This window comes from Rattus norvegicus, chromosome 7, assembly GCF_021556685.1.
Source record: "Rattus norvegicus strain SHRSP/BbbUtx chromosome 7, alternate assembly SHRSP_T2T, whole genome shotgun sequence".
Classification (NCBI taxonomy): domain Eukaryota; kingdom Metazoa; phylum Chordata; class Mammalia; order Rodentia; family Muridae; genus Rattus; species Rattus norvegicus.
In genome coordinates, this window is record NC_141540.1 from 40,298,646 (window position 1) to 40,324,520 (window position 25,875).

The window sequence follows — 25,875 nt, forward strand, 5'->3', positions numbered from 1 at the left end:
GAGGCCTGCTGTGCTTTTAAAAGAAGAGCAGGTGGGAAGGAGGCCTCCAAAAGGGAGTCAGGAGAGGACTGGGTGTCAGATTGAGAAACAGGAGAATGAACAGATGTTTGGGGTTGATCTGCCTCAGGTGTGAGCTGGACTCGGGAGTGGCTCTGGTGACATATATCTTTGCCTGGCTGGTGTTACAGGTGTATAGGATGGCAGCACAACTTCCTTGACAGGGCTGCTAGAACCAGAGGCCTAGGCTTGTCCTGCCCCTTAGTTTCACTTACATTTTTTTTTTTTTTTTAAATCTGGGATTGGGACTCCTCCACCAGGGACCTCCAGGCCAGAATGTGGGATGCTGGTCCAGGTGCCCTACTTTATTAAAGACTACATGTTGCCCTCTGTGTATAAGAGAAAGGTTGAAGGCGCCTTCAGCTGGCCAGCCCACCTGAAATGAAGACCAATCAAGGGTACAAAAAGGTAGCTAATTTTCCTGTATAGATCTGTTCTCTGGACTCCTGAGCTTTTCTCTGGAGACCCTTAAAAGGAGATTTTAGCAGGTTCATGGGGTTTTCTGGGCAGAAGAATTTTGATCCATGGTTTTAATTTTCTCAAGAACAATAAACAGCACAAGCAATGTACACAATACAAAAAAGGAAAGTTCTACAATCTGGTAGACTCAGAGAATCTGAACCTAACAGAGAGGACAGCATCCTAGCAGCCCCATTGACTCACAAGTTGACACTGCATTTAGCTTTTCCACAAGTCCCTAGGATTACTAGCTACAGAGAAACCTTACCCGAGGTGTTCAATGCCTCTTTCTTTTGCACAGTCTTTTTGCAAATTGGGAGCCCACCCAGGAATCCTCAATTCCCAGGCCTTTCTGACTACTCCCTCAGCTCCCAGGTCATTAGGTATAGTCAGTATCCTAAGCCTCACCTTGTGCAGTTTAGTCATCTAGAACCTGCCAGAGGCCTCCCAAGCCTGGGGGAGAAACAATTATTACAGAACAACCTCGAATGTACATCACAGAGAGTTTTAAGTGACAAATAACACAGAAAACTCACATCCTAGTTGGCAGTTGCAGGAAGAAGCAAGCAAGTAGTTAAACAGAAGCCAAGGACACGAAGTTAGCTGGGGTATTTCAACTCCTTGCTTTTAGAACATGGTTAGGTGCTTTCCCATGGAAGGGTGTGTGTGTGTGTGTGTGTGTGTGTGTGTGTGTGTGTGTGTGTGTGTGTGAGAGAGAGAGAGAGAGAGAGAGAGAGAGAGAGTGAGAGAGAGAGAGAGAGAGTGTTTTAGCTTAAAACAAAGATGGCTCCAGCCGAACTAAGATGAAGAGACCTTTGCCCTGTCACAAAGGAATAACCTCAAACTTCTCTAGTTAATCCAAAACCCAGCCTCCTCCCATGCTTTACTGTGGCTCTAGCTGCAATTAGAAGCAGGAAAGCGGGTAAACTGGGACTGGAAAAGCAGAGGTTAGCCCAACATGGTTAAGTAGGCCTCGGTTTCTCGGGTTCACACTGGCTTGGAGCTTAGTGGTCGAATCAGCCTTTCCAGCCAAGAGGAGGATTGGGCTCAGGGTCGACGCACTAAGAGCGCTCCAAACTTCCATCATAAGCTGGAGCTCGGCTGAAGGTAACACTGGAGCCTGTTCCTCCAGCCCGGGGTGGGGTCACCTCCAGGAGGGACTCATGAGGTGTCCACTCAGCTTCTCCATCAGGATGCAGCCCTCTAAATTCCTGAGCAGGGTCCGGCGCCCAGAGGTCCAAGCGCTGGGCGGAAGAAGCTGAAGAATCAGCTTCCTGCCGCCTGTCTGTCACGCCTGACCCGCTTCCGATTGGTCAAACCCTCAAGCCGGGCCCACCTCCTGCCCCGCCCTCCTGCGGATGGACAGGCCGAGGAGGCGGGGCTGCAGCGACTCCGCCCCTCGGCCACGGCGGGCGGGCCCGCCCAGCTGTCAGTTACGGGGGCGGCCCGGCAGGCGGGCGCTCGCTGGCTACCTCCTCGCTGGCTCGTGCTCGCAGCCTCTCGCCGCCTGTGGGGAAGTCGGGGCCGCCAAAGCCGCGTCCACCGCCGCCTCTTCCCCGCCCTCCTCCCGGCTCGGCTGCCGGCCCTCGCGCCCTCCAGTCGTGAGTAACCCGCATTGGGTGCGGAGAGTCCCCGCGGCGGCGGCGGCGGCGGCGGCGGCGGCTGGACAAACCATGTTTCGGAGGATCTTGCAGAGGGTAAGAGTGAAACCGTCCTTCCGGCAGCACGTGAGCGCGAGCGTCCGAGCCCTGGTCGCGGGCAGCCCGGGCAGGCGGACGGGGGTGCTCGGGGCTCCACTAGGCCCGGTGGCAGCGTGCGCCGAGGCCTGCAGGTCCTGCCGGAGCCGGGCTGCGGGTGGGGCGGGGCGCAGGCCGGAGCCCGGAGGCCCCAGGCCGGCTCCCGCGCGGGGCTGTCACCACGGGCTGGAGGGTGTGGTGCCCGCGCGTCCCTCCCCGCTCCCCGCCCGTGGGTGCTAGGCTGTGCTGGGCGGTGGGCGGCTGCCGGGCCCTTCCCTGCTCCAGCTTGCCTCCACTTACCCCACAACACACACCTGCCTCTCGACGCTCTGCTTCCTTACTCTTCTGCACCGTACAAGAGGGTAATGGGAGACCCGGCCTAGTGCTGGGACTTAAAGAAGCTTAACTGCCAAAGTGGAGAAGGAAGATATTACTCACTGTTGGAAACTTTCTTTTAAGAATTACAAGTGCATTTTCCTTTCCAAGACCCAGAGCCTCATTTTAGTTATCCAGGAATAAATGGATCAAAAGGCAAATGCACTCCAGTTTAGTTTCTACTGGGGCTTTCTCAATGTAAAATCTGGAAAATCTTGAGGGTAAAAAGGTAAGAGCGTTGGAAAGCCGTAGGTGTTTTGTTTAGGTACCAGTTCCTAGAATAACATAATTAAATTCTCTTCTAATAAGAGTTGCCTACTCAAGGTTTTGTTTTGGATGGCTTCCATTCGCTCACTTCTGAGACTGGTTAATGTAAAGAGATGTTACCTAAAGAGTAGGAGAATTAGTTCAAAGGACAGGAACTTAATGAATGTGTAGTACTTAGTTAAGGAATGTGCCAAGGAGGGTTGAGTCAGCTAGTACACAGGAAGGGAAGATTCTGTTTAGACAGCTTCTGTGAAACGTTGAAGTCATCTGGTCATGCATCAGAGGAAAAATAGTTAACTCCTGCCTCTGACCCTCTGGAGTGACATTTGAGTTCTTTTTTCCTTTTGCAATCGTTTTGGTAGTTTTTTGAAAATTTGATAAAGCGGTACTTTGGTAGCAAACAAGGGCATACCCTTTTCTCTCCTCATCAGTTGCCTTGTCTAAGAGTAAAGGCTTCTGTGCATGATTGATTATTATATGTATATATATATATATAATATATTTGTCATAGTTACACAAAAGAAAAGGAGTTTGTGGTTTTAAAGTTTATCAACAGTGTTTTCTGATTTGGGAGTTGCTTCTGGTGGCTACAGTCTGACTTTCAAAAAATGTGGGTTGCTTTCCAGTTTTGAAGACCTGGGATTATGTGAAGGTCATTCTTAGTATTGTTTGTTTATCTGTTCTAGAAGTCTCTGTCAAGACCAACACATGGTGATTACTGTGGTTACTGCTGAGATGTATTACTGAATCCTCATATTTAAATAAACCAGATTGACAAATGGGCTTTTCAGCCTTGGAACTAGAGATTCTTGTGAGCAAGTCATTCTGTCCTAGTGGTGGCCTAGGATGTATTTGTCAGTAGTTAAGGTCATCCATACTTCTATTGAGTAAATGATAGCAACATTACTTCCAATATTATATCTGCTTTGAGGCAACCGAAATTATCTCCAGACTTTACCAAATGTTCTCTAGGGGCTAAATTGCCTCTGGTTGAGAGCCACCATCATGTATATGTGTATGTGTATATGATGTATATGGATATATCCATCAATAGAAAATCTTGAAATGTCTCTTATAGTTAATGTTCTCTTCTACAGTGTGTATGTTGAGCTTCAGTAGGATTCAGGCATAATGTTAGGAGCTATGAAATGGTTTTTAATAAGATGTGGCCCTCCCTTTAGAACTCAGTACCTGGTTGGGGAGGTGAACATCAAAAAGTAATTACAGTGCTGTGAACTGGAAGAATGAGGAATGCTCTGGGAGCTACTTTGGAGGAGGGTGTTAGGCAGTTATGATAAGCTTCGGGAAGGAGGGCATATTTATAGCTTGAGAGCAAAGGACATTGTCAGGCTGAGGGAATAGCCTTTATAAAAGTATGGGACCATTAAAGGAACAAAACATGCTTGGGGGAGATGAACAGTTAAGTTTAAGAAGTGAGATGGTATTCAGGGATGGGTGGGATATGAGGCTACTCTAGTGAGGAGTGACCAAATTAAGAGAGGAACCTGTAGCTCTTTGAAGGTGTTCAAGTCTGCCTTTGATGACGATAGGACTTGTGATCTATATTACTAATGTAGATCCTATACTGGGTGTTTTTTATTAACTCTACAGGTGTTTTTTGCTAACAGGTATAACATGAATCTTTAAATTTTGTAAATGTCAATTTTATTCACTTTGCCTGTCAACCTTATTTCTCAGCAATGGCATTAAGATACAAAACTGAAACTATACACACTGATTTAGAGCTTTGCTGAGCAGTCTCTACGCTTCTAACTACATCTCACTGCCCTTCACATCCTGTTTTTAGATGACCTTTTATTTTGACTATTATAATTTTCTTCTGATTGGTATACTTTAGATAACATTTTGAAAGACAAAGGACATTACACATATAATAAATTCTAGCTTAGTCTTTGAACATTACTAGGCAGTCCTTAGGATACATCACAGAAATTTTCTTCTTCCTCTTCTTCTATTAGCTTACTAAAGGTGTTATTGAGGCTTAGAAAAGTCTGGAAAGATGGTAATGGTGATTAAGACACTCTGATATGGATGTGAGGAGTAAGTATTTTGATTCAGATACTAGCCTCGTTACATTTCTGTTGCTGTGATAAACACCATGAACAAGGCAGCTTGTAAAAGAAGGTGTTTCATTTGTGTCTTACGGTTTCAGAAGTTAGAGCCATGACGGTGGAGCAGAGGCCTGGCCGCAGGGACAGCTGAGCACTCACATCTTTATGTACACTTCGGAGGCCTAGGGGAGACACTGGAAGTGGCCTGAGACTTTTGGAACCTCAAAACCTGCCCTCCACGCCCCATACCTCCTCCAAAAAGGCCACACCTCCTAATCCTTCCCCAACAGTTCTGTCAATCAGGGACCAAGTATTCAAATCCATACCTGTGGGGCACATTCTTATTCAAGCCCTCATAGATCCTTTGAGAAATACTTGAACTTAAGGCTCTCAGTGGCCAGAAAGAGGATCAGCATTTACATTAGGCAGTTTGCAAATTTTGTGCAACTTCTTTCTTAAAGAACACAGTGTGATTTAGTAATAGAACATTAGGTTTTCTTTTGCTAATAAATGTAAAATATTTCTAAGAAAGAATGTATTTAATTCAGAATGTAGAAATGGAAGCACTGTTTTGTTGGTAATTTGGTTTATCTCTGGTTTTACAAATCAGAAAGTAGAAAGTGAATGGGATGCCATGATTTATCTACATCAATGAAGTTGGTAGATTCCAAAGCCTATTAGAGACTAGAGCCATATTAAAAAATACATATTTATTTCTGTTCAACTTGCGTGCATGTATGTGTACCATGTTCATACGTGGTGCCAGTGAACACAGCAGAGCCCCTGGAAGTAGAGGTACAGACAGTTATAAACTGCCATGTAGTTATAGCAGTTGAACCCTGGTCCTCTCAGGGTGAGCAAGTAATCTTAACTACTGAGCAGTCTCTCCAGTTCCTATGGCCAAATTTTATAAATTCCCAATCCGTTCCCTTTTCCAAGAATTTTGCTTCCTTCTTCTCCTTACTGATCATTTTGTGTGGTTAGCATGGTATAAAACGTGGGAGAAATGTGAGGCCCAATTTTCTTTCAGGGACTGTCTTCGCGAAATGTTAAAGTATAGAGTTATTAAAGACTAATGTAGTATAGCAGAAAGGTCATCTTGGAAATACTGTCATTAGAGGGGGTCATGAAGAAAGCTCATGATCAGTGAGAGAAAGTTTTATGGCAGGAGAGGCGTTATGATGCAAGCAATGATGTAGAGAGGGTGGTATTTCTCTCTCCTGCTGTTATTCTTCCTTAGAATAATACCTTTTAACACCAAAACACTAAGTAGCAGTACTTATAGCAGTTGCTATGTGCTGAAAACTCAAGACAGCAGTGACTAGGCACATAGTTGCCTAAAACCAAGTGTCTTAGAGATAGAAGTGTATTTAAAGCAAAAAGGTGCTAAGAGGGAAGCTTGTAAAGTAATAGGAAAGAAACCCAACGCCGAGGTTCGATTGTTTGGGTCAGTTCCCAAGAGTGGATGGAAGTAGTCATATTTTTAAACAGTAAAACAGAAGATGTTGAAAACATTCTGTTAAGCTAGTATATTTGAGATATTTCTGTATGTGAACCATCTAAAATTGTTAAGACTTTGATTTTTTGTTCTTAAGTTTTTGGGATGTGCTTAACTCTAATGGCACACCTTAACTGAGCTAACTGCATTTCAGCCATTCATCGGTCTCATGTAGTTAGGGGCGCTGTTTTGAAAAGAATGGGTAGTTGAATATCAGCATACTATATCTTTAACTTTTCATCTGGAACAAAGTTTGAACTTAGAAAAAGTCATGAGAGTAAAGTAATGTGAAGAGCACCTTTCTCTGCTCTACTGTGCGGTGGTTTGAATGAGAACGGCTTCCATAGGCTAATACTTCTGAATGCTTGGTTTCTAGTTAGTGGACTCTTTAGAAGGTATAGCCTTGGGTGTGTGGCACTGGGGGTGGGCTTCCAGGTTTAAAAAGCCAAACCTGTCCCAGTTTCTCTGCCTGCAGCTTGCTGATCAGATGTAATCTTAGCTATTGCTCCAGTGACATGCCTACTTGCCTGCTCCTATGCCCTTAACCATGATAGTCATGGACTCACCCTCTAAAACTGTAAATTGTTTTGATTGTGGTGTCTCTTCACAGCAATACAATAGTAACTAAGACAACCCATATCTGAGTATTGCTAATATTTAACTTGATTTGCTTTAACATTTGTTACCTCATTACTCCAACTTCACAAGCCCTCTTAGTCTATAGTGTCAACAATGTTTAGAAGTCCAAAGTTCAAAGTCTCTTCTGAGATCCATACAGTCTCTTAACTGTAATCCCCTATAAAATCAAACTCAAAAAGCAGATCGTATACTTCTGACATCCCAGAATATACATTACCATTCCAAAATATCGTAGTAAGGAAATACTGGATCAAAGCAGGACAGAAAACTACCCGTGCAAATTCCAAACTCTGCATCTCCACATCAGATGTCAAAGCGCTCTTCAGATCTCCAACTCCTTTCATGTTTGATGGCTATAACAAACTTCTTTCTTTTGAGCTGGTCCCACTCCCTGTTAGCAGCCTTCCTCGGCAGGTATCCCAAGGCTCTGACATCCCTAACATCTTGGGGTATCCAAGGCAACTGGTAGCAAAATGCCTAAGAAAATCAACATGAAGGAGAAAAGATATATTTTAGCTTACAGTTTCAGAGACATAGGTCTTGTCAGTTGGCTCCATCACCATACATCATGGCAGAGATAACTTATTGGAGCACAGCTGCTTGCTTCATAGTGGCCAGCATGCAATGAGAAAGAGAGACAGAGTCAGAGACAAAGGGCCAAGGATAAGACATACCTGTCAAAGTACAGCCTGAGCAACATAGTTCCTTCAGCTAGGCTCCACCTCCTCATAGACCCTGCAGCTGCAGTTAATCCATTGATAAAGTTAGTGAGTGACTTTATCTAATCACTTCTAAATATCACCAGCGACTGGGGACAAAACTGTCACACATGAGTCTTTTTGTAAGACACTTCATATCCCCATTCATAAGCATGTCTGTAGGAGATGTCTGTGAAATAATAAATAAGCTTTTTCCAACTGGCCACTTAGTTCCCAACAGCAATCACACTGAGACGAATTATTTATTAGTTGCCAAGACCATAGCTTTGGCTCACTCCCTGACTAACTCATAATTTCTTTTAATCCATTCAAACCATTCTCTGTCTACCACTTGGTTAGTTACCTCTCCTTTCCTCCTGGCCTGCTTCTTCCTTAGCATCTTCCTCAGCAACTCCCTCTGAGTCTCTCTTGAATCTCTCCTTTATATCTCTCCTATTTCCCAGAATCCTCTCTTCCTGCCAGTGTTTCACCTCCTGTTTCCTGCCTCAGCTCCTTGGCCATCAGCTTGTTTTATTGACGGGTGATACTTCTAAGAGATTCTCTCTACAGATGTCTAGACTTTCAATTTTGCACATAGGACCTTAGTGCTCTGGTCCTTCATATCACTGTGGATATTCTCTCTGCTTACCTTTGTACACACAGAGACCTGACCATTTCTTACTAATTATTTTTCTCACAACCTAGGTTGTGATTTCTCAGATATCTCCCCCACCCCTTCCCCCCAGTCAATTAATACCAGGAGTTATTTGCTTTTAGTTTTATTCTCCAAAAGCATCTCATAGTACTTAACTGTTATAGTAAAATAGTAGTAATTTAATTTTTGGGTTGCTGCTCATGAGGGTAAGTTTGGAATAAATGGTCAGACTTTCTGAAAGCTAGCTGATGTATCTGTAACTTGAACATAGTGTCTGCTTTACAGGCTTACATGGTACTAAGTGGAGGAATGTTCATTATGTGCTTGCTCACCATGCTAGCCAACGTTTTGACAAATGTTATGTAATTTTGGTTTTATTATGTATCTTTAGCAAATACATTTCTCCTTTGTCTTCCCTTCCCTCATTTTCTTCTCTCCAACTATCTTCATTTTTTCGTCTTTCCTTCATGGTTACATAGCCCAGACTGGCTTTGTTCTTGAGGGCTTCCTGCCACATCTACCTAAGTGCGAGATTGAAGGTCACACCAAGTATTACTGCACTATTTTTGCAGTTTATTTATTTCATTTCTCCCTTCCTAAATTTTGGAGTCCTTAGTCTGGAGATTTTGAATAGCTGAGATGATGGGTGAATAGGCAAAGGTTAGGAAGCAGGTAGAAGAATATTTGAGAGGAAGATGCTCTGTGGACAGCTGGAATACATGTCATGCATTTGGAGAGAAGTGGAGGGACGTATTAGATGTGTATGAATGTTGAAGGGAAGTCAGTTTCAATGAGGACTGAGAATGCCACTGAGATATCTACATCACATTCACTCACTTTCAAGAGAATCTTAAAGTGGGATAATAAATGAACAAGGACACAGAAACAAGCAGGACAGACCAGTAATCCTCTAAGAATGGAGGAAAGGAAGTGCAGAGTAATGAAGTATTACATTCGTGGTAGTTACCTGTCATCCTTAAAGCATGTTCTAGCACTGCTTATTTGATATTTATTAAAAAGCTTTAATTTCAAAGAATTTAGAAAGGGTTTTGTGTGTGTGTGTGTGTGTATTTATCTGTGAATATATGGGTTCACATGTGTCTGTGTGTTTGTGGGATCCAGAGGAGGGTGTTGGATCTTTTGGAGCTGGAGTCACAGTTGTTTGTTAGCTTGGGTGCTGGGCTATGAACTCTAGTCTTCATGATTGAGCAACTAGTGCTTTTGGCCTTTCTGCTTTTAAATTTTTTTTCTAAATCTGTCTTTATCTGTCTGTCTATATCTATGTATTTGTGTATGCATGCGTTCATCTATCTATCTGTCTGTCTATCTATCTATCTATCTATCTATCTATCTATCTATCTATCTATCTATCTATGAATGAGAAGGAGAGCAAGTGCATGCATGAGCATGTATCTGTGTGAACAAGCTGTGGTATGCATATGGAGGTCAGAGGACAATTTGGAGTCAGTGATCTTCTACCATGTGTTCCAGGGATAAAACTCAGATCAGCAGGCTTGGTGGCAGGTGACTACCCACTGAGCCATACTTCTGGCCCACCCTGTTGTTTTAAAAAATTGTTAACTATGATGGTTAGTATTGTGAACTGGACACATAGGAAGAAAGCCTTCCAGAGCAGCTTTGAGGAATTGTTTGGGTTAAGGTGAGCCTTTGAGAATGTCTACAGGGGGTTGTCTTAAGTTAATTGCTGTGAAAAGACCCATTTTAATTGCGGGTGGGATTGTTCACGCGGTAGGGGATCCTGGACTGTATAAAATGAAGAGGGCAAGTGGAGCTCTAGCATGCATGGTTCATTTTACACCATTCATGCCAGTAGGTGCAATTCAGTAAAAAGCCAGATACCTTTCTCATTTCAGTTTTTAATACCAAACCATGGTTAAGTTTTATATAAGTGCAAATGTGTAAGTTTTCCAGGGTCTCCAGTGGTATTTTATTTGAACTTTCATATGTAAATAATACTTTAAAGTTTTTTAAGGATTTATAGCTTTATACCATTGTACAGTCTGGTTTTGTGTACAACTTGACACAGACTAGACTCATCAGAGAGGAAGTAGTCCCAGGTGTGGAAATGCCTCTGTGAGACCCAGCTGTAAGGCATTTTCTCAATTAGTGATCAATGGGGGAGGGCCCAGCCCATGGTGGGTGGGACCATCTCTTGGCTAATGGTCCTGGGTTCTATAAGAAAGCAGTCTGAGCAAGCTATGAAGAACTAGTCAATAAGCAGCGCCCCTCCATGGCTTCTGCAATGCTCCTGCCTCCCAGGATCCTGCCCTGTTTGAGTTCCTGTCCTGACTTCCTTCAAGAGAAGTGTAAGTCAAATAAATCCCTTTTTCCCCAACTTATATTTTGGTCATGGTATATTTGTTGAAGCAATAGAAACCCTAAGTAAGACAACCATTCTGTGCCAAAATACATTTAAGTGCTAGGTCTTATTATTAATTACTTAAAAAAAATAAAAACAAATCCCAGAATCTCACTTTGTAGCCTAGGGTGATTTGGAACTCACTATGTTGTCCAAAGTAACTTCAAATTCCCAGCAACTCCTGGCTGGAATTCCCAGCAACTTTGAGTCCTGGGATTATAGTTGTGAGCCCTCACACTGGGCTAAAATTATTTTAAATAATAAATCTATACGTTTCATTTTGAGAGTAAATGACAGGAATCAAGAAAATTTGAAAAGTTCAAAAAATTTACAAGTAGTATAGGGATGTGATACAGAGCATGTTTAATATTTAAAACACAAACATTGAAGCCAGATGGAATCTCAGCCCTACTTATTATTATGTTTGCAGTTTTCATTGTCTTTGGGGAGTCAATACTTTGTACTCAAGTCAGCAAGCTGGCAGCAAGCATCTTTAACAACTGAATTATCCCTCTAGCCCTGTATTTGTGATCTTAACAACTAAGCTAGCTTCTCCGACCTTACATTTCCCCCCACTGACTAAGTGAGAACTACCCTTTGTTCTCAGCATTGTGAGTATTCAGTGATATAAAAGTATTTGGAGTTGTGATTGTTATAACCTTTGTATATTAGCTATTATTATCATTAGCTTATTACAGAATACTCCCTTGGGTCAACTACCCCTGATATTTATTTAATATAAAACTCACTTTTTTATGTAAATAATTTTGAAAATGTAGATGATAATAGAGGAAGTTGGAATTCTGTGCATTGTAATAAAAATCTTGCTCAAAGTTATTTTGATTTCCTTAAGCTTTGATTTTAAGCTTAGAGATTTTAAGCTCAGAGAAAGCAGAGAATTCACTTAGTTCTGGTTTTACCTCTGCTACCAATATGATATTAGAAAATTGCTCATCTTCCTTTTCCCCACCTGTCCATGAAGGTTCTAACTGGCAGATCTCTTAAGTTGTTTTCAGGCTAAAGGTTTTAGTTAAAAACAAGGAAGAACCATGATTTTTGCTGACCATTTGCAAATCTACAACATAGAATTTTTGGTATGTTATATATAAAAATCTTGAAATGTTTTGTTCTTTTTTGTCACCTTTGTTAAGAAAAGGCAGTGGTCTTCGGCAAAGCCAGGATCCAGTGAGAAAATCTGCTACCTGCCAGGTAGTAAGTTTGTTTCAGAAGATATGGACCTTCTTTTCTAACCGAGACTCCTCTTTCCCCAGGACAGCTTTCTATGGCATCCCACAGTATTGTGACACCTACCTCTCCATTTAGGGTAGAGACACACTTCCCATTGCCCAGAGTTAAGGCTGTGAATGACTCCTAACTTCTCTCCTGTCCTCTCTTGTCCTCTCCTCTCTCCTCTCACCTCCTCTTCTTTCCCCTCCTCTCCCCTCCCCTTATTTCTTGAGTGTCATAGCAAACAAAAGCAGCCCTCCAACCCCACAAGATTATACCCTCTTTCTGGAAGCAGCCTATATTTTGTTATTAGCGGATGTGACGGATAGAGAGAAATATCCCTTTGCTTTAGTGAGGGACTGATGCGAAGGACTGTCCCAGTTTTAGAACTTAGCAGGCATATGCTGCAGCTGCCATTGCAGATCTGTCACTGTTCAGTACTGATCAGCCTCTCCCTTTATCCAGTACTTCTTCCCCGGTGTACTCGGTGTTGCCCTTGAGATCATGTCCTGATAAAGTTCTTGCATGTAGAGTTCACTCCAAGTGCATCTCCTTGGGAACAGGAATTATGACAGCCACCTACAATTTGAGTAGATATTGATTTTATGAGTTCTCTGTTCTAGTTTTTGAATTAATTTTTCTTATTTATTTTCTTTCTTATTTATTTATTTTCTTTCTTATTTATTTATTTTCTTTCTTATTTATTTTCTTTCTTATTTTCTTTCTTTCTTTCTTTCTTTCTTTCTTTCTTTCTTTCTTTCTTTCTTTCTTTCTTTCTTTCTTTCTTTCTTTCTTTCTTTCTTTCTTTCTTTTGAATTGGATATACCAAGGATTAAACCCAGTGCCTCATGTAATTGAAGAAGGCGTCCACTGAGCATCCCACTCTTGTGTTGAAATTGACAGCCTGTGTTTTATACAGGTGTCTATAGCCAGTAGATTAGAATTTGTTAGGTTATAAAGTATTGCATAATAGTTTTCAGTTCTACAAGCTGAACTTTGAGTAGACACATGAATGCCATATTCTGAAAATTAATAGCGTGTGCGTGTGCGTGTGTGTGTGTGTGTGTGTGTGTGTGTGTGTGTGTGTATACGTGTGCGTGGGTGCCATGCTGGCATGTGCAGGTCAGAGGACAGCTTGTAGGTGTTGTTTCTCATCTTCCATACTATTATGTGGATCTCAGGTATTGAACTAAGTAAGGTTGTTAGGTTTGGTGTCAAGTACCTTTCCTCTCTGAGCCATCTTGCTGACGCTAATCTTTTATTAATATATGAAAGCAGGTCTTGGAGTTGAAAATATTAATTTCCTTCTGCAGCTGAGTGAGTGCAGAGACTTGGAGGCTGAAGCAGAAATGGGACCTTTTGCCCCTAGCCACTGGAGGAAGCTCTCTAAACAGGTCAGAAGCTTTAGGCTCATGGATCCTCCAGCAGCTGCCCAGGCAGGCTTTAAGAGAGTCTTCTTTCCTCTGATGAGCAGGAGTGGTGGAAACTGAACTCCGCTTCTCCGGAGGAGTAGAGGAGCGTCTAGGGTGGAGCTCCCGGCTGTAGCAGAGAACTTGGCTTTCCTTCCTTTTTTTCTCTGTTGGCCCTTGTAGCAGTTCTGGCTCTGTAGCTCTGGAAGGTCCAAATTTATGATAGTACCAGGGTGCCTGCCAGGCCTTGTTTGGCTGAATGTGGGTATGCAAATGTGAAAAAGTAGGATCAAACAGGAAACAATTGTCAAACATGATGGGGGAGGGAAAGAACTCTGAGTTGTCCCAGAGTTGCTGAAAATTCACAAGCAGGCCCTGTGATTTTTGTCTCTGAAGAGGTAGAGACACTTGTTAGAAAGTTCTGGACTGTTTTTGTTTGGTACAATGACTTTTGTAGGCTGTTTATTGCTTCCCTGAAGGGAGAGGGAGGGAGAGCGAGAGAGGGAGGGAGGGAAAGAAGGAGGGAGGGATTGCACATGTATACATGTGCCTGTATGCTTTTTGTGATTACTGGGGCTGCACTGGCATTTATCAGCACTCTCTTCTCTCTAGCTCCTTTGCCCTCAGTATTTCAGCCTGCTAGTTATCAGAAAACTCTACATGGGGGCAAACACACAGATACACACACACACACACACACACACACACACACACACACACACGCACACACATACACGAATGCACGTTTGAGGTCTTCTTGTGTCTCTGGTTGTTTTACTGTTAGCTGAAGCAAATTGCATGGACAGCCTAGAATTAATGTAAGAAAGACTTACTACACTAAGAGAGTTACAAGCATTAAAACACAGATGAAATCTAAACTCTAACACAGCTCTCAGGGTAGGTATATCTACAGAGAAATATAAATAAGTACATAGTAGAATTTAAAGAATGGAAGTGTTCTTTAAAAAAAATTATGTGCCTAAGTGTTTTGCCTGCATATATGTTTGTGCAGCACATGCACGTATGGTTTTGTGAAGGCTAAAAGAAATCGTCAGGAGGCCCTATGCAAGTGGAATTAAAAGACGGTTTTGAACTGCTGTATGAGCCCTCTTGAAGAGGAACCAGTGCTCCTAAGCACGGGGCCATCTCTCTACCTGTGAAAGTATTTCTTATCTGAAAGGAGAGAGTCAGAGTTTTTTTTTTTTTTTTTTTTTTTTTTTTTTTTTTTTTGATATCATTTGAGTCAGAAAGACTAATTTCACCATCATTTGCATTTTTAAAATTTTCATTCCTTCTGTATGTATCAACTGAAAACTTTATGTAAAGAAATTTGCAGCACTTGGGAAGCTGAGGCAGGAGTATCATACATTTAAGGTCAGTCTGAACTATGCAGTGGGATCTGCCTTAAAAAGGAACAAACAAAAATCCTTAAACCAAAAACCAAACCAAAACAATGAAACAACTTTTACTAAATGTTAGAGCTGATTTTGACCCTGAGTTTCACTGTATTCCAGGAAGACAGAATAAGTTTTTCTTCGTTAATTTATGTATTCACTTTACAACTCAGTCACAGCCCTTCCCCCACCCCATACTTCCTTGCTCCTGCCCTCCCTTCTCCCATTTCTGGGAAGGGGGGCCCCCACCATTCCACCCAACCCTGGTACATCAAGTCACTGTCGGACTGGACGCATCCTCTGAGGTCAGACAAAGCAGCCCAGTTAGGGAAACAGGATCCACAGGCAGGTAACAGAGTCATGGACAGTCCTCACTCCAGTTGTTGGGGGACCCTCATGAAGACCAAGCTGCACATCTGCTGCATATATGTACAGGGTAGGCCGAGGTCCAGCCTGTGTCTGCTCTTCATGCTGATCACTTACTTCGTTTTTCTATCCTAAAGAGAACTCATGGAGTTTTAAAACAGTGTGCTTCTCAAGAGTACGTCTGCATTCTAGTGAAACTGGGCAAGAGCGAGAGGTCTCCCACGTGTGCATCGTCTTCTCTGTCATCTGCACCCTGTGTAGCTGGATCTTTGCCACAACAGATGGACTTTCATTCATGCATTATTGCAGTCTTAGAGTATAGTACATTAGGGCTCACTGTTGGTATTGTAGACCGTGTTCCCAAATTCATGATGGTGTGTATCTACCATACTACCACAGTGTGGTGAGTTGAATAAAAAATGGCCCCCATAGGCCCATAGGGAGTGGCACTATTAGGAGTTGTGTCCTTGTTGGGATAGGTATAGCTTTGTTGGAGGAAGTGTGTCACTAAGGAGTGGGGTTTGAGGTCTCAGATGCTAGTCTCAGATGAGGTCTAGTGTAACTCTTTTCTTGTTGCCTAGGGATCCCAATGTAGAACTCTTGGCTCCTCTCCAGTACCATGTCTGCCATGACAATAATGTATTAAACCTCTGAACCTGTAAGCCAGCCCCAATTAAATGTTGCTGTGGTCAGGATGTTTCCTCACAGTAGTAGAAACCCTAAGAAACACACTGAGTTTTGCTTCCCTAAAAATTTTGTGTGATCTAATTACTTTTTCTTTTTTACTTTTTCTTGAAAATGGATTTTTTTCTCTCATAATATATCCTGATTAGGGTTTCTCTTTTATTTACTCCTCCCAGTTCCTTTCCACTTCCATCCCGTCTCAATCTGTCCCCCTTCTGTCTCTAAAAGCAATCAGGCTTCTAAGGGATAGTAATACAATAAAATGTAGTAAGATAAAACAAAAGCTAACTCATCAGAATAGGACAGAAGAAACAAGTAGAAGGAAAAGAATTCAAGAAAATTCACAAGAAATAGATATGGATGCCAAGATGCACTCATTCGCACACTTAAGAAACCCATAAAAACACTAACCTGGAAGCCATAATATATGTGCAAAGAACTGTAGAGTAAAAAGAGAGAAGAAAATTTAAATAAAATAAAAATAAGATAAAATTAAAAAAAGGGAAACCATTTCATGTGACATTATGAAATAAAGAACTTCCAACGATGCCATTGAGTTCTTTGATGGTTGACCATCCACCGCTAGGCGTGTACTCTATCCTCAAGAGTGGTTTGTTTACCCAGGGAGACTCCCCTGGAGAAAACTAACTGTTCATTTGCAGTTGGTTATCAGTCAGAGTTGCTTCTGGGCTAGGGATGGGGGCATGTGCCTACTTCTCTTCTCAGTTCCTAGGACCCCACCTGGTAGTCTCTGAGCTCACATGTGCATAGATGCTGTTGATTTAGAGAGCTCTGTTTGTCTTGGTGCCCTCCATCCCCTCTGGCTTTATACTCTGTCTCCTCTTCCACATGGTTCCCTGCGTCCTGAGGTGGGATTTGATGGAGATACCCAGTTTGGGCCAAGTGTTCCAAGGCCTCTCACTCTGCATAATGTCCGGGTGTGGGCCTCTGCTGCAGAACAAAAGCTTCTCTGAGCATGGTTGAGCAAGTCACTGATCTGCTTCCTTGGCTGGAGTGTTTCTTTCCTTTTCTTTATTCTTAGCAAACACTAATCTTTCAATTGGCTCCATAGTTTTACCTTTTCCAAATCATATGATTAGAATCATACAGTACAGAATCTTTTCAAATTGATGACTACCATTCCTTCTCCTCCTCTTCTTTTTCTTCTTCCTCCTCCTCTCCTCTCCCCTTCCTTCCTTCCTTCCTTCATTCCTTCCTTCCTTCTTTCCTTTTTGAGATTCTTTAGTCTGGGCTGTCCTGGAGCTCCCTCTGTAGACCACGTTGGCCTTGAACTCAGAAATCCACTTGCCTCTGAGTGCTGGGATTAATGGCGAGTGTGACTACTGCATGTTCAGTCTGTCAGTCTCCTTTAAGAAGGAGACTTCAAGCTGGAGATAGAGTTCAGTGATGGAGCATTTGCCTTTGTCATGTTAGGGGTGTCCCTTGTATTCTTAATCTCTCTGGAACTTTTACTTGAAAGGGTATTGGATTTTGCCAAATATTCTTTTTGGCATTTAAAGAGATGATCGTATGGGTTTTCTCTTTCAGTTTATTTATATGGTGGATTACATATACTGATTTTTATATGTTAAACTATCACTGCATCTCTGGGATGAAGCCTACATGATCATAGTAGATGATGTTTTTAATGTATTGAATTCAGTTTGCAAGTATTTTATTGGGTGTTTTTGCATCTATGCTCATTAGAGAAATCTGGGTTTGGGATGATTATAAGGCTAGGTGCTGATTTCTGGGTTTGTCTTTAGTGTGTTTTGTTCCTTGATTTGTGTTTCCTTTCTGGATTTTTAGAGAGTGTGTGCTTCCTATTTTAATGATCCGCTCGCTCAGTTGGTATGTTCATGGAAGGAAAGTACTTGCTGGTTTTGGAGGCTGGGGGAAGGGCAGAGCCAGTGTCAGGGACGATGACCTATGGGATCTATGGGAAGTTTGGACAGTGGGGAAGGAGGCTGCAGCTGATGTTCTGTTGCTGTGTCTGGGGGAACAGAGTGGAGAGTGTCTTGGGGAGCCTACCTGGTGTTCTGTTGCTGTGTCTTGGGGACAGAGTGGAGAGTGTCTCTGGGAGCCTACCTGGTGTTCTGTTGCTGTGTCTGGGGGACAGAGTGGAGAGTGTCTCTGGGAGCCTACCTGGTGTTCTGTTGCTGTGTCTGGGGGAACAGAGTGGAGAGTGTCTTGGGGAGCCTACCTGGTGTTCTGGCAGGTGTGACCTGTGGTTGAGCTGGAGGTGGCCCCTGAGTTGGGTGCTGGGACATAGCTGGAGTTTGGGGTGGTGGGGACAGACAGAGTGGGGAAGGCCTATGGGCAGCCTGCCTGGTCTTCTGGATATAATTTTTAAATGGCAACCACAATAAAACATATTCTAATGTAAAGTTATAAAGTGGCCATTGCTTTTTGGTTTACATATGCTTTTAATTTTATATTGTTGTCTATTTTTATCTTAGTTACTTTTTTATTGCTGTGAAGAAACATTATAGCCAAGTCAACTTATAAAAAGGAAGCATTTAATTTGGGGGGTTGCTTAACAGTTCAGAGGGTTTACATGTTACACACAAACCTCCTAGTCCTTATCAAACAGTTCTACACACTGGGCACTGGACATTCAACATGAGCCTGTGAGGGCTGTTTTCACTCAGACCACCACCGTTCTCAATAGTAATTACACTTTTCCTAAAATACACATAAAAAGCTTCATAGTAACTGCTAATACTGTTGCTAAAATGAGTGAAAAGTATTTTTCTGTATTCTTTTTAGTAGTTCTTTCTATCCTTACACAGTATCTCAGTAAGAGTATATAGTTAAACTATATGTTCTTAAATACTGTTATTTTCTCTATACACTCATGCCATTAACTTGATAATCAGTTGTGCTTAGAAAATGAAAAATAAGTTGGAGCTGGAATTGGGGCTCGGTTGTAGAACACTTAGCTACTATGGGAAACATTAGTTTAAATCTTCACTATTGCAAGACACAGAACAAGACAACCTTTCTCTTAAAAACCTGTGAATAAAATAAACAGTTCCTGGTATCCAGGGATGGGTATGACTACCTGGACTTCCTTCGAGTGAAGGCTGCTAGGAGAGTGAGTTCAAGACAAGCCTGGGCAACTTCATGAGACCTCATGAGATCTCAAAAACTTAGGAGGCAGCTGTGTGTGTGGGGATGCCTCAGTTGTTAAAGGGCTTGTGGCAAACATGAGGACCTGAGTGGAATCCCTAGCACCCACCTAAGAGCAGCAAGACTCTGTATCCCCACTCCTGGGGGAAAGAGAGGGGTGAGGTGTAGTTAGGAGGATTCCCGGAGTTCATTGGTCATCCAGTCTAGCTAACTTGTTGAGCTCCAGGTTCAGTGAGAGAACCTGTTTCAAAACGTGAAGTGGGGAATGAGTGACATTGACTTCTTGCTTCTCTGCGTACATGTCTGCATATACATTAACAGGCACACGCAAGACTTAGAGCCCTCCATCCTTGCCCGCCCCATCAGGCATACACAGTTATACACACTTATCAAGGGGAAAATTATAAACAGCAAAAGTAAAATGAGTGAAAAATACATTTTAAAAACATAGCATAATATAAAAAATTTAACTTTCTGTCATTTAATATATAAGACACAGTGGCATTAATTAAATTCACATTACTGTATACTCATTCCAGTTATTCATTGGTAGGACCTTTTCATCTTCATGTGAAACCCAGTGCTGATAAAACAGTAACTTCCCAGTCCTCTTGTCTCCCCAGCACTGGCAACCACAATTCCACTATTGCGTTTCTTGCCACCAGTGAATGACACTGTTCTCTGTGAGTACAGACATGCAGTATTAATCCTCTGTCTGACTTCTTTCACGCAGCATGATGCTTTTCACTTCATGTTGAAGAATGTTTCAAGACTTTCCTTTGCATAAAACCTGACTAGTATAGATGGTATTTTGTTTCTCTACCCTTCCATGGTAGCTTCTTCCTTTTACCTGTTGCCAGTGCTGCACTGAATCCTGGTAATTAAAATCTGTTTCAGGATTCTTGTTGTTTTGATCCAAGCTGGTCAGGAACTCTGGGTTCCTCTGCCTTGTGAATGTTAGGATTATAGGCATGTACCATTGTACCTGTCCTGTTTATCTTTGGTTAGATTCCCTGAGATTTTTTTTTAATTCATAAAGATGTTATTAACTCACCTAACCAAATATTACTTCCCACTCCTGGGATGGCAGTGAATGGAGATGAATGAAAGTTTTGGTTCTGGTTATGATGAATTTCAGGCAATCTGGCAAATTCATTGTGTGATTATTAGGAAGCCCTAGTGATGTAGATGTGGTTGTATATGATATAATATTAGGTTTCTCTCTTTTTTAAAAATATTTATTCATATTATGTATATGAGTACACTGTATCTGTCCTCAGACACACCAGAAGAAGGCATCAGATCTCATTACAGATGGTTGTGAGCCAACATTTGGTTGCTGGGAATTGAACTCAGGACCTCTGGAAGAGCAGTCAGTGCTCTTAACCACTGAGATATCTCTCCAGCCCTAGGTTTCTCTTTAATATGCCAAGTGAGAAGATGACAGTTTGAACTGAGGTAGTGTAGTGGCCAAGTAGCTAAGGAATGTCAGATAGACTCCAAATTCATGGAGGAATTTGAATTAGCTTGTTGATTAGATGTGAAAGTTAAGGAAGAAAGAGGAAATCGCTAAGGATGATGGCTTGGGTTTGCCAGGATTAGTGCCATAGGTTTGCAATCTGAGATAAGGAATGCAGATAGGGAAAAGGTTTGCCAGAAAAGACAATTAATTTGGTTTTGATGAGCTGCATTTTTTCTTGATGCATGATCTTAACTGTAGCCTAGGATGGCCTGGGACTCACTGTGTAGTCTGTGCTGGCCTTGAATTTATGGCAGTCCTCTTGCTTTCCCTTTCAGATGCTGGGATTATAGGGTATGAGCCATTATAATACCCAGCTGAGAGCTGACTTAGAAGTGCTTGCAAGGCACTCAGATAGGGACACTTAGAAGAACAGGAAAATATGAAGGATAGCTGTGGTCTGGATTATGGTTTTAATAAGTGAAATCACCCAAAGAGTATATAATGAGCTATGTAGTTAAGTATGGAAACTGCCTGGAAACTCTTGGCAGTGCTTTACATGGAAGGAATGAGCTGTCTCCAGAATCCAAACTGGCCCACTAACTGTTCTGCTGCTGCTGCTGCTGCTGCTGCTGCTGCTGCTGCTGCCGCCTCTGCTGCTGCCGCCTCTGCCGCCGCCTCCTCCTCCTCCTCCTCCTCCTCCTCCTCTTCCTCCTCCTCCTCCTCCTCCTCCTCTTCTTCCTCCTCCTCCTCTTCCTCCTCCTCCTCCTCCTCCTCATCCTCCTCCTCCTCCTCCTCCTTCTTCTTCCTCCTCCTCCTCCTCCTCCTCCTCCTCTTCTTCTTCCTCTTCCTCCTCTTCTTCTTTTGGCGGTTTGAGGGGCCAGGTACAATGACTTATCCTTCACCTTAGAAGGAATATGTCTGCATGCCTCACACCTGTGGACTCCTAAAAACTTCACTAAGGTAGAAGGCCCTTGAATTTTGGTTGGATTTATTTTTTGTCCTCTGATGTGCATGTTTGTTACCAACAAGTCCAGAGTGATTATTTCCTCCTGCTTACTTGGGCCAGTCAGCATAATGTTACCAATATAATGGGTCAGTGTGAAATTTTGTAAAAGAGACAGATGATCAAGATCCTTAAATTATGATACAAGGCAGGAGAGTTAATATACCCTTGAGGTAAAACTGTAGAAGTTGGTGTTGCCAACTGGAAGCATATTGTTGCTCTCTGATGGTTCTTATGGACAGGTACCTAGAAAAGGACATTTGCTAGATCAATACCTATATAGCATGTATTGGAAGACATGCTAATCAAGTAAGGATACCACAGCTGCAAATTGGAGTCACTGCTTGACTAAGTTAACAGTCATTCTCCATTATCCATATGTCTCCTACACTCGCCAGGTAGAAGAGTTAAAGGAAGATGTGGTGGGAACCACCACCCCTGCATCTTTTAACTCCTTGATGCTAGCACTGATTTCTGTAGTTCTTCCGGGGATTCTCTACTGTCTTTGATTGATTGTTTTCCCTGACAACTCCAGTAGCTTCTCTTTTGGCTTTCCAACCACAGTAGCCCTCACTCTACAGGTCAGGGAACCAGTGTGGAAATTCAGCCAACTTGTAAGTATACCATCCCAATTATATACTCTGGGACCGGGGAAATAACTACAGGAAGAGTTTGAGGACCCACTAGACCTGTGAGTTGATTTCAGCCAAAACTTCATTAATCAACTCAACTTCACAAACCCCTACTGGAATCAGCAGTGTCAGTTATGAACTAGTGCCCAATAGAAGCCAGAAAGTCTGAGTTTCTTTGCTCACAGTATATACTTACCCTTGTAAAAGTCCTTAGATTCCAAAAAAGACTAGCAGTAAAACTCTTAGGTATTTTTTTTTAAATCAAGGTTCTTCCTCAGGGGACCCTGGCAGTCCCATCTTTCAATGGATTCTTGGTCTGCAAACTGACTCAAGTCTGGAAATTGGTTCACGAGGCAAGATTCCCTCTTACCATGATTCAGTATAGCCTGTCAGTGTAGAGATCTGTTTACCTTTGCCTCCAGAGTGTTGGTATAAGAGGCATGTGCCATGGGTGCCTAGCCTAATTAGTTTTTATGTTGGAATGATGAAGAAATATAAGTAGCAAGATTTTTGCTAAAAGCTACATTTTTAAAAGAGATCCTTATGACATTTACTTATTTTTTAAAGATTTACTTATTTTGTGTGTGTGGGTGTTTTGTTTGCATATATATGTGTGCACTATGTGTGTGTCTGGTGCTTGAGGGTGTCAGAGGTAGTGTCCAATCTCCTGAACTTAGTTACAGGCAGTGGTGAGCTGCCATGTGGCCACTTGGAATTATACTTGGGTCCTGTGAAGGAGCAGAGAGAGACCTTGAGCCATAAGTTTCTGTTCTTTATAGAACACCCAATCTCAGATGTTTTGCTACAACCCAGATTACTAATTCAGCCCCTAAAGATCCTAACTTTAACCCCATCATAACTTTCAACATACAAATTTTCAGCATATTATTTAGACGACAGGAATACCTGTGTTTTTCTAAGTTTTTTTTTTAATTGAAAAATGTATTTTGAGCATACTTACTTTCTTGTGAGGTTAGTCTTTCACGAGCTTGGCTTCTGTGGGTTTCCTTGGCTCTTTAAGATGGTGTGGGTTGCTTGCTTCTAAAGTGGGTGAGACCTTACCTAGTAGTTCTGCATCAGGCAGTTCTGTATCTTTTGTAATAATTTAGATTGTAATGTGACTTAAGGATTTCCCACTCAAGAGCTTGCCTTTGTCTGCTTGATGTATTTCTCTAATGTAGGATCATGTGCAGAGTTAGGGGTATTGTATGGGGACCTAGGAAGTGTGACTCAGAATCACCAGCTACTAGAAAAACTTTTCTTATTTATCTGTCAAATATTTGTATCATATACCCACATACTACTAGATGTTTGTCTCACTTCTCTCAGCTCTTTGTTATTAGATGAAGATTTTCAGTTGTGTTCCGAAGCTGTAGCTATTGGTTTATTCTTTATTCTTTATGATAACTGCCAATCTACACAGCAGTCAGAGAAGAGTCTCCACAGAATCTTGATCATTTCTCTGGGTGTAAATAATTTATAGAATAATATTGTAATAAACTGTAGATAATATTGCAGTGGCAATAATTTGCTATAGTAAACTATAAACATGTTCAAAGAGGTTGAGACAAAGGAAGAATTTTAAAGGCAAAAGCACTAGGAAGATTACATAAGATATTTTGAAATAAGAATTATTGGCTACAAAGATTAGTAACAAATGTAATTTCAGTCCAAGTTGCTGGGCAGATGTTGATGCAGAAGTATTTTTTTTTTGTTTGTATGCATAAAACTGTGCTGATCTTTGTGTAAAGTAGTGGTTCTGAAACCTTTTGTGATAGTTAACACTAGTTGTGTGAGAATTTTTCTTTAATAATCTCACGGCTTTATGTTTTCTTAGGGTTCATATAAATGATTCCATTTTGATTCTGGTGACTTTCTCATAGCAGTGCTAGTATGATTCTGACATGTAAATTATGTATGTCTATATTGCAGTGCTTGGATCTTAAACATGCTTAGGCAAGCACTCTACTCTTAAGATCTAGGTAAAATATTAAGGGTTAGATGGCCTAGGTAACTGCTACCTGGCTAGCCTGATGCTGTTACTAATATAAGGAAACTTTCTTACATGTGTTTCTGCTGATACTAGGAGACTTTCTCATGCCCAAGTTGATTACATATTCTTTTATGTTCTGTACCCTTGGAAATCAGTCAGGAGAGAAGTCAGTAGAACTGTTTTGTTTAGTTACCTACAATAGACTTGGATCCAAACCAACCACCCAACAGCACTTCCTGTGCCTGTATATAAGCTTTTACAGTATTTACCTTTATAAGCTGTCCCTGGGATGGACCCAAACATAAGAGACACCTGCACCAATACAAGAAATTTTTTCGAGTAAGACTTCCATTTTGAGTAGGAGTCGAGTAAAGTTTAAGTTCCCAAATTCCCTGGGAACTGACATCGTATTTGGTGGAAAGAGATGTGTATGTAGGTAATTGACCAGGAGGTTGGCAAGTTAAGACATGAATGTTAGACAAGGCAAGTTCCCTGCCACAGTTGAATATCCCAACCAGTGAGATCAGGATAAGTGTACAACAAAAACATGCTCCTAAGGGAATTCCCTATCCTTAAATCCCGATTAGTGGAATAACTTGGTACAAATGTTTGTGGATTTTAGGCTTAAAAACCCTGTAGGATCTTAACTCAGTGTCATGGGTCAGCTCCCAAGCCTGAGTCGTGGCCCTGATTGACAGTCCTGGGGCATGTACTCAGTAAACTATCCCTGTCTGGCTGAGATCATGTGGGTTGTGAGGTGACTGCTGAACCCCTGTCCTACCATTGATTGATATCTTCAGCCCAGATTATCTAAATTTCAGTAAGTAAACTACTAGGCTGAAATAGATCAACATTTTGTTTCAAAGCAAACCTCTGATTTAATCTTACAGGGCAGACAGTAGTTCTTTTTAGGTGCTGTTATGTACAGTAGATAATGATAACAGCCCTGTTTCTTTTTGGCCAACAAAATGGTGATTTTTGTTTCATTTTGTTTGTTTTTGTTTTTCAAGTTTGTGTTTCACTGAAAACAGTTTTGCAGGGACAAATGCTGCATTATCTTACTTCCTAGTCAAACCAGCCAATCGCATATTCTTAACAATCTAGGATAGTCTACATATTGTAGTTGTCATTTGTTTAAATATCATGAATGTTTTTGTTTCTTAACTGCAGTTATTGATGTGATGTTATTTATAAGAAATGTATGGTTGAGTGCTTCTTAGTTTATGACAGACTGTTAGAGCCTTTGGGATCTCCAGGAATAGGAGTAAGAGCAGCTTGATTCTTGATCCATCCTTCCCTCCCTCCCTCCCTCCCTCCCTCCCTCCCTCCCTCCCTCCCTCCCTCCCTCCCTCCCTTTCTCTCTTTGGTACTGGGAATTGAACCCAAGGCCTTGCACATGCCAGGCAAGTGTTCTACTACTGAGATACCTCTTCAAACCCTGTCCTCCTTTTTAAAATTTTTGTTTTGATACAAATTTTTGCCTGACAACTGGAGTTGGCCTTGGATTTGCTTTACTCTGTTGGTAAAGCAGGCTGTGAACTTGGGGCAGTCCTGCCTTATTATCAGGCCCAGCATGGGGTGATAATTGATGCTTCCCTAATCGTTTCAGATTAGGAACTAGTTGTATTACTAGACTGAGTCTGGCTGCTGGACAGGACAGGCTGGGTGGTAAAGTGAAAAGTTGTTGAAAGGAAGGGAACTTGAATGGGAGAGCTGCTCAGTGAGAAGAGAGCTCTT

At 41.9% G+C, this 25,875-nt stretch overlaps 1 protein-coding gene across 5 annotated transcripts in view; it reads left to right on the plus strand.

Moving 5' to 3' along the window:
• Positions 1 to 301: 301 nt before the first annotated feature.
• The window catches only part of Eea1 (early endosome antigen 1), a 118,660-nt gene continuing 93,086 nt past the window's right edge, over positions 302 to 25,875 (plus strand). For 3 of the 5 annotated variants that reach the window (XM_087557203.1, XM_087557204.1, XM_087557207.1), the window contains exon 1: positions 302 to 2,213. In XM_087557203.1, coding sequence (XP_087413329.1) covers positions 1,875 to 2,213 — 339 coding nt within the window. In that variant the 5' untranslated portion in view covers positions 302 to 1,874. 5 annotated transcript variants of the gene reach the window in all.